Below are 9,724 nucleotides of genomic sequence, written 5' to 3'. Positions count from 1 at the left end.
CCTCCCCTGCCCTAGACTGTGGCGCTGTCAGAGAAAAAGGCAGGCTATAAATAAATATATAGCAATATAATATACTGTACTACTAAATTGCTGCTGAAGAATAACTCAGAGGTGGTTTACTGTTTCCTTGAGATGCCCGAGTTGGCTTTCCCAGAGCTGCAACCCAAAATGGTTTGCAAAATCCCAGGCAGAGGGAGGGAGATGCGGGTTCAGATCCTGCCAGCTGCACAGCGTTGCTGGGAGCGAAGAGGCTGCAGGAGGAGCCCCGCGTTTGCAAAAGGCACATTCTTGCTAGGGAGACTAAATGGAAGCAAAGCAGCCTTCTCAGGTCCCTTCTTCCCCTCCACCAAGCAGCCCCACACCTTTCTCCCCCTCCCCTGTCAAGGGAGAGGCGCGCAACGTTACACGCTTGCCTTTTATTTTCCTCCACCGATTCCCCCGGACCCACAACCTGCTGGGGCCGCTGCGTGGACGAACCTGAAGTGTCGGGTTGCGCGGCCTCCGTTTCCCGCGCACCTCTTTGGGCGCATCTGAAGAGGCGGCGCCGCGGCTGCGCACAGAGCGCCGGGCGGCGTCTGGTTGCCGTGGCAACGAGCGGAGGCCGCCGCCGGCGCGCGCTTATGTCTCTGCCGGAGCCCGTGAGGAGGCGGCTGAGCTCCTTCAGCCGGACCGTCTTCACGGACAACAACCGGACCGGACCCGGGAGCAGCGCCGCCGACAACGTGCCGGGTGAGTGACGGGCGAGGGCGCCGCAGGGGCCAGCTACGAAGATGGCGGCGGCGGCGCCGTCACGTGGTCGGCTGCCAGGAGTCGAGATGGAAGGGCGCTGGGCGGCGGGGAGGCAGTGCAGAAGCCCGGGCAGTTGCAGTGGAGATTGCAGTGGGTTTGCAGTGAATGCAAGATCAGGGGCTCCTCCCAGACCAAGGAATGCCTAATAAATAGCTTATTATTCATTTGTTAACTGCTGCCACATTAATAATTGCCAGGTTTTGGAGGACTCAATATAAATAAATCTCTTTGAAGCTTGCCTGTCGTAGATATGGGACTCCATACTTACGGATAAACTAATAGCCTTACTGCAACAAGAGCACCATACGGGAAAGATAAACACAAGCTTTTATACAACGTGGCCGCCTTTTGTTGGATATGCACGGCTTCCATCCACCAGCAACACAGGGAACGTTGTGGAATGACGCTTTCATCTGACTATACAGCCAATGAGCCTCATCTGGGATTGCTTTTGTTACATTTTCACTTTTTGTGATGGCTCTGCACACCAACCTGCAGATGTTATTGTTGCTGTTACTATTTTTTCTCTATATCTAATTAATTTGTAACTGAAAATCAATAAAACACACCAAGGAAGAAGCAGCTCCTAGTGGAAATGGGTTCTTCATTTCAGGCCACTGTCCACTTCAACTCTGCAAAAATGTGTGGCTTTCTCAGGAGCTTTTGTAAAAGCGGGTAACAACTTGCGTAATTTTGAATGTTACTAGCATGAGGCATATATTATGCTTTTAAAAATTCCATCGCATCCAAATGTTTATTTAAATTTTTCTGAATCACAGAATCATAGAGATGTAAGGAACACCGAGGGTCCTCCAACCTCTTGCATTGCAGGAATCTCATGTCAAATTCTTTAATGAACCCAGGGGGTGGAGCAGTGTGGTGTAAATGGAAGCTGAAAAGAAACAAGGCAGATGTCAGGAAGTAGTATTTTAGACACTACTAAAACATGAAATAGCTTGCAAGACGTTTGCTGAGGCAAGAACTCCAGAATCAATTGAGAAATAATGGCTGATTTCCTGAAGGAACTGAAAAAGATTTCTATAAGCCATAGAATTGGAAGGAACTCTGAGGATCTTCTATTCCAGACATAGGCAAACTCGACCCTCCAGATGTTTTGGGACTACAACTCCCATCATCCCTAGCTAACAGGACCAGTGGTCAGGGATGGTGGGAATTGTAGTCTCAAAACATCTGGAGGGCAGAGTTTGCCTGTGCCTGATCTAGTCCAACCCCCTACAATGGAGGAATCTCAACTAAAGCATCCCTGACAGATGGCCATCCAACCTCTGCTTGAAAACCTCCAAGGAAGGAGAGTCCACCACCTTCCGTGGGAGCTTGTTCTACTGATGGAACAGCTCTTACTGTCAGAAAGTTCTTCCTGATGTTGAGTTGGAATCTCTTTTCTTGTAACTCGAAGCCATTTGTTCCAGTCCTACCCTCCAGAGCCGGGGGGGAAAGCTCGCTCCATCTTTCATGTGACAGCCTTTTGATATTTGAATATGGCTCTCAGTCACCTCTTATCCAGGCTAAACACACCAAAATCCCTCAACTGTTCCTCATAAGTCTTGCTTTTCAGACCCTTGATCATCTTGGCCACCCTCCTCTGCACACATTCCAGCTTGTCAATATGCTTCTTAAATTGTGGTACCTAGAACTGTACACAGTACTCGATATGTGGTTTGAACAAGATAGAATAGAGTGGTACCATTACTTCCTTTAAAAAATATTTTATTGAAACTTTTCAGCAATAAAAACAGATTAATCTAAATAAAAAACAAAACAACATAAAACAAAAAAAGAAAGAACGGATTATTTGGGCTTAGAAGTTCAAGCATGTCTCTTAGAACTCTGCTTTTTTCAGAAGCATCTCTTTCATCTGAAACCTATGGATATTTTACTTCAAAGTAACTGTGCATAAAGTTGTAACCTTCAACATATAGAAGGGAAAATGTCTGAAGTGGCTGGTGGGTTCTTTCCTCTGTCTCTCCAGATAATGAAATCGTCTCCAGTTTGCCCTTGCAGATGTCCCTCTATTTCAACCTCTGCTTTTTCCCATTTTGGTGGGTCAGCAGTATAGTGATGCTGCAGCTGAAGGTGAGCTCAGAAGACAATTGGTGGTCTTATGACAATAAAGATATTATTATTATTATTATTATTATTATTATTATTATTATTATTATTATTATTATTATTATTATTATCCTATTGCATCTGCTATTGTTCTGTGCACACTCTGCAAGAGAGAGACTAGTAATTGTGCATCTACATACCTGGTAATAGCTGTACTTCTATAATAAGATTGAGAATGTTCTGAGTGTGCTTATTTAAATAATTTTGTATCCCACTCTTCAGGCAAAAAAAGCTCCCAAAGCAGTTTGCATATCAGTGCAAACAAGGCAGTTCTAATATTTACAGTCTAAAGAACAATCACACAAAGAAAAAATAGATAAGGAGGGAGGATGAAATAAGTGGTGGCCAAACTTTTTTCAAAGAGGGCCAGATTTGATGAAGTGAAGGGCCGTGAGGGCCAACCAAAGAGCCAACCAAAGTTGTTGGGCTTTGTTTAGGATTGAAGTTGTTGAGCCTTTTTTATGATTTCACCCCAGGAAATAAACTGCTACAGGAGCTGGATTGAACCGACCAGCGGGACAGATTAGGCCCCCAAACCGGACTTTGGACATGCCTGATAAGCAAACTCTGTTACTGTATAGGTTCCTAGTTATAAGTTCTTCTAATGACCAGCCAGAGTGGAAAAGTTCAAGGAGATGAGGAGAAAACAGTTAATGGTCTCAGTTGCGTTGATGGAGTGACGCTCCATCTCTTTCATCTCCACCTCTGCTGCAACCTGGTGTAATGACTGCTGCCAGTCAGGTGACAGTTGATGAGAGGGAGGGGCCTGACTTCTCAGCAGAGATGGCTCTCCATTCCTTCTTTCCCTCCCCTGCTGTAACCTAATGAAATGGCTGTGGTCAAGTGACACCTGCAAACAGGTTTATAACATAAGCAGGCAAGTTGGGGGGGGACGGACGACACAGTTAGATTCTCAGTATAGTATGGATTCCAAGAATATGACAGTCAATTGGCCAATGGTAGTACAGGCATACCTCAGAGATATTGTGGGTTCAGTTCCAGACTACTGCCCTAAAGTAAATATTGCAATAAAGTGAGTCACACAAAGTTTTTGATTTCCCAGTGCATATAAAAATTACGTTCACACTATACTGTAGTCTGTTAAGTGTGCAATAGTAGTATATCTAAAAAAGCAATGTACATACCTTCAGAGTCGTCTTTCCCATTGGGCTTACTGGCGCGTTGCACCAGGGTGCCGGCCTTTCAGGGGTGCCCCAGCGAGTGGGGGAGCTGCACAGCTTTGCCGATTGCCTCCCCTTTCCCTCTGCACACCCGCCAGCTGCGCCCCATCATTTTAAATAAAAGGACACATTCTACTCATGCAGCTTCCTTCCCAGGCCCTCGCAGGAGGAAAGCGATCCCCGAAGAGGCTTAGGATGGAAGCTGCGCCCTGCCAACTATATGGCTGTTGGGCGTGCAGCTTCCTTCCCAAGCCCCCGCAGAGGCTTGGGAAAAGGTTGACAACTCTGGGAAATGGGGGTGGGGCGCCAGAGGGATCTTTGCACCACGGCGGCAGATATGCTTAAGACGGCCCTGCAACCTTACTTAATGCGACGCAGAGACCCAAAGCATGCTGTTGGAAAAATGGTGCCAGTAGACTTGTTTGATGCAGTAAAAAACACAATTATCTGTGAAGTGCAGTAATGCGAAACGAGGTATGTCTGTATTTAATTTTTTGTCATTTCTCAATTCTAGTATCCAGTCTTACCAGACTACTACAAGTTCATTTTGGTGACAGTCATTATATTAACCTCTCTGATTGAAATGATCCGCTTGTACCTAGGATACATGGGGAATTTGCAGGAGAAGGTAAGTTTGCCTCACACCCATGAGAAATTTAGTAGCAGTTATCTCAGACTAATAGATTTTTAATATTGAATAACCTTTCTTAGGTTACAGCCTTCCCCCAACAAATTTAGTAGCTGGGCTCAGTCCTGAAGATAAGATACCACACAGACATGCTGGTTAGACTCATACATGGTTTTTTTGTAGACACTTGTATGGAGGTGCTTCTCTAGCACAGTGGCCAAGACAAAGTGTGAAAGCCGGGAAGCAGCTCAGTAGGTAGTCTCAGCAAACCACTGCTCTCTAGCCTAAGTTCCTACCCTCTTCTGGATTATTTTTAAATGGAATATTTTAAAAGTCTCTTAAGTGGCGCACAATGGTAAAACAAAAATGCAACATCCTGTAAAACCAATAAGCAGTAATATAAAAGCATTTTAAAAAATAAAAGAGGAATTGATGCATTCAAACACATAAAACAGGTCTAGTCTTCATGGGTCAGGGAAAGCAACATGGAGTAATGACTGCTATTGGCCACACAGGGCCGTTGTAAGAATTGAAAAACAGTATGTGAAGCATTTTGAGTACTTGAAATACACTGCAGAAATGTTAAGTATTAAAAAAAACACAGTGCTAGTATTAGGAAATGCCATTCTGGAAGGAAATTAAAAAAAAACAACCTAGGATATAATGTGGATCTGGAAGGACTTGGTACTGACGTGTATCTGTCTAACAAAGAATAAGGTTAAGACTTTGGGGCTGCACTTTTCCTATACACGTTTACCTAGGAATAATCCCATTAAATACAGTGAGATTTACTTATGAATAAACAAGCACAGAAGCGCATGGTGGATCACTCTAACATGCTGTCTGCAATTCCAACATTCTGTTCAGTGCTTAATCACCTCCAGACTGGATTATTGTAACTCGCTCTACATGGGGCTGCCCTTGAGACTGACCCAGAAACTCCAGCGGGTGCAGAATGCCGCAGCGAGACTCCTTACGGGGTCTTCGCTTAGAGATCACATTCATCCGGTGCTATACCAGCTGCACTGGCTCCCGGTGGAGTACAGGATCAGGTTTAAGGTGCTGGTTTTAACCTTCAAAGCCCTATACGGCCTAGGGCCCTCGTACCTACGGGACCGCCTCTCCTGGTATGCCCCACAGAGGAACCTACGGTCTTCAAATAAAAACACCTTGAAGGTCCCAAGCCACAGAGAGGTTAGGCTGGCCTCAACTAGAGCCAGGGCTTTTTCGGCTGCGGTTCCAACCTGGTGGAACGCTCTGTCACAAGAGACAAGGGCCCTCCAGGACTTGACATCTTTCCGCAGGGCCTGCAAGACAGAGCTGTTCCACCTGGCCTTTGGTCAGGGCGCAGCCTGACTCCCTCCTTTGGCAATCTTTACAAAACTTTAGTTTATGGTTGCCATCAATTTTGATTTTAATTCATTTTTATAATGTTTTATAATGTTGTACTGTTTTAGTGTTGTTAGCCGCCCTGAGCCCGGCTTCGGCTGGGGAGGGCGGGATATAAATAAAATTATTATTATTATTATTATTATTATTATTATTATTATTATTATTATTATTATTAATCTGATTAAGGTTCTAGCCTTGCAGTTGCATGGATTAGTAAGAAAGGAAAGAAGTGCTCCTGAGTATGTGCAGAGCGGGTTTTCCTAGCTACTGAAAAAATGTTACACACAAGATGCTTAAGCATGTTGATTTCAGGTGCTTAAGCAATAGTAGACAGCATGGTGGGTCAGAGGCACTTACTTAACCTCCATGCAGGTGAGGCACTGCTGCTTATTGAGAGGAGCGAGACAGTGGCAAGGTCAGAACACTGCAAATGCAGTGACCAATTCAGTCCAGTGTGTTTCCACCACAACACCCTCCCCGCCCCATCCCTCTATGCAGCAGCAGCTCACCTACCAGGAGTTCAGGTAGGCAGCTCTGCCCCATGTTGCTTCCGTGTTTGAGTCTGTATTGGATTAAGGGGCGTACCTAGGGGTTGGTTAGGTTGGGCCCCGCCAAGGGCTCAGGCCCAGGGGGGCACAAAAACCACACCTCTCTGCTCTGACTGAGAGTGGCTAGGAGCCTGTCTGTCCCTCTGCATGCTCCCCAAGCTGCTCTGGGCAGCTGGACAGGGATGGCGGGGAGGAGGGCAATACAGCTCCTTGCCAAGGGCGGAAGGAAGCCTGTGTACACCTCTGATTGGATTATGCGCTGCATGTTTAGAATTGGGGTGCTAGTGGGTTTCTCCACCCCCCACTTCCTTCTCCTAATCATGGTCTCTTCATTCTGACTTTCGTTGCCTGTGTAAATCCTATCTCTTTATCCTGAAAAATGCTGTCAGGTCAGAACCTGCTGCTGCAACTGTGACCCCATTTCCTACCAATGTAGGGGGAGACAGATGAGAATGTGAGCAATACAATTTGTCCTCTGCTGTTGCCCAGGGCAGCTAAAGGGCAATGCTTCCTGTTGAAGAGACACAAGCTAGCAATTTGCATCCACTCCCTCGCTTCCCCTGGCTGTCCCCAGTCCTGTTTGTATTCTGTTCCCCCTGTCAGCGAAATGACATCTGGCTGAGATGTCTGAGTGAAAAGTCTGGTGGGGTTGGGTCTGAGTGAAAAGTCACTTCGTTGGCAGGGTTCTCTTGAAAGCTGCAGCAACAACAGAAGCAGAAAATCTGCAGAAGTCGAAAAGCTGTTTAATGAAACCTCTGTGGCTCTTAGTTTCTCAGTCTTCACACTTTGGACACAGGTGTTAGAAAGTCTGACCAATAAATTTTCTACTACTGAGTCATACTGCCAGGAGGTTAGTATATTGATACAACCCCCCCTTTTTTTTGCCTTTAATAGGTTCCCGAACTAGCTGGCTTTTGGCTCCTGAGTCTCCTTTTACAACTGCCCTTAATTCTCTTCCTGCTTTTAAATGGAGGTCTGAAAATCCAGCCCTTGGAGCAAGCAGTGAATATCGTCTTTGTAGTCTTTCTTGTCTTCCAGGTGGTTACTGCATTCATTGCCCTCAGAAGAATGGTGAACCAACTGGCAACTCGCTTCCGTCTTCATGAGTTTGACCAGCTAGATCGTCATTTCCGCTCTGATAACCTAAGCTGGCATAAAATGAGAGTGGAGGCTCCATGGGATATCAGGCCACGTGTGGAGGAAATTCGCTCAACAAGTTCTAGTTGGACATCTGCCGTGAGGGCTTGATGCAGAACAGCCACCTGCCCATCTTCCTTGGTTCCTGTTGCCTTAATTATTTGGGTTTCTGAAAATCTGAACTTGTTCCAGATAACAAAAAAGCTACTCTTCTGCTAGGAACCTGTAAGATGAGCCTTACCGCCAGTGTCTTCACTGTGAGACAATTCTGTTGTGATAAAAAATACTAACACATGGAAAAATGTGACACTGGAGTGTAAAACCTGCATGTATTTTGCAGGCATGATTCATGAGGTTATCTTTCTACACAATCTTGCCAATTTTATCTTGTGTAATCCACATGGATGTGCCTTCCCCTGTAACACTTTAGCATGTATTCCTCTTTAGACATTTTTCAGTGAAGGAAAAATGTTACATCGGCAGTAGCCCTCAGATTCACACTTGTTTTGGACTTCTAAAAGTCTTTATGTTTTTATACTTTGCTTAATTTTTAAATGTGTTTTCTTAATATTTCAATAACTTGCAAAGGAATATTTTGTAAAAATAAATTGGTGTTAATACATTCTATTGAAATATTTTACTGCAATTGGCTGTGGCAAGCTAGCATTCCCCGTTGAATGATATTTTGCAAGTGATAGCCATAGCTCTTCCAATGTGTGTTGCTCCTCTGTGACCTTCTTTCTATAACCCAAAACAGAATTGCCTGATGGTCTTACCTGAAGGAGAGTTTCATTTTGAGATAGTTCCATGATTACTGTACATAGGAAGACAAAGCCATGAAAGTGTACAAGATCCACAGATACTACATTACAGTCTACATCCAAGGCTAGAGGTTTCAACAGTAGTGGCCCAGCCCTTGAAACTGCAGGAGGAAGACTGAAGCTGTTCCCCACTTCCGCTCTCAACTTTATTTGAATTTTAAGGCTTGTATCAATTCTACTGGATCCAGCTTCTGTCCAGGCCCATTGGAAAAGTAGAGTATGTGTGTCCTTCATTCTCTCTTAGAAAGAAGTGACCGGAGGGAATGGTGCTCATGGCACATGCTCCAGAATACAAATTCACCCATAAATATATTAGTGGGGTAGGGAAGCTTTTAATGTTTAATAGATTATTGTATTTTAATAATCTGTTGGAAGCCTCCCAAAGTGGCTGGGGAAACCCAGCCAGATGGGCAGGGTATAAATAATAATAATGATGATGATGATGCCAATATATTTCACTTCTGGCAACCAATGTGCCCCTTTGGTTTTACATGGGTAAAAGGCAAAGGTAAAGGACCCTTGACAGTTAAGTCCAGTCGCGAACGACTCTGGGGTTGCGGCGCTCATCTCGCTTTACTGGCCGAGGGAGCCACGTTTGTCCGCAGTTTTTCCGGGTCATGTGGCCAGCATGACTAAGGGGCTTCTGGCAAAACCAGAGCAGCGCACGGAAACGCCGTTTACCTTCCCACCGGAGCAGTACCTATTTATCTACTTGAACTTTTTGGCATGCTTTCAAACTGCTAGGTTGGCAGGAGCAGGGACCAAGCAAAAGGAGCTCACCCCGTTGCGGGGATTCAAACCGCCAACCTTCTGATCGGCAACCCCAAGAGGCTCAGTGGTTTAGACTACAGTGTCACCTGCATCCCTAGTACATGGGTAGACAAGTCTAAATAGTCCGGGACACAAATTTCCACAGCCCTCTAGCAGCTATGGTGGCTCATTTACCAGAAGTAATTCATTTAGCATTAAGTCTGGAAGTGTATACTTGATTCTGACCAAACTAAGCCTCCTAGAGCAAAAACTTCCAAGGAGGCTGAGTTTGGGGAGAATCAAGTATACTCTTCCAGACTTAATCGTAATATGTTACTTATGATAAAT

General features: G+C 45.1%; 1 protein-coding gene across 1 annotated transcript; it reads left to right on the top strand.

Moving 5' to 3' along the window:
* The first annotated feature begins 549 nt into the window (after positions 1–549).
* TMEM17 (transmembrane protein 17) lies at positions 550–8,425 on the top strand. The gene is made up of 4 exons (XM_081906595.1): positions 550–729; positions 2,780–2,883; positions 4,615–4,728; positions 7,563–8,425. The coding sequence occupies exons 1-4, from the start codon at positions 621–623 to the stop codon at positions 7,914–7,916; spliced, it is 681 nt and encodes a 226-aa protein (XP_081762721.1). The 5' UTR covers positions 550–620; the 3' UTR covers positions 7,917–8,425.
* Positions 8,426–9,724: the final 1,299 nt, after the last annotated feature.

This window comes from Podarcis melisellensis, assembly GCF_964234715.1.
Source record: "Podarcis melisellensis genome assembly, chromosome: 3".
Classification (NCBI taxonomy): domain Eukaryota; kingdom Metazoa; phylum Chordata; class Lepidosauria; order Squamata; family Lacertidae; genus Podarcis; species Podarcis melisellensis.
This window is presented reverse-complemented; position numbering and strand designations above follow the sequence as displayed.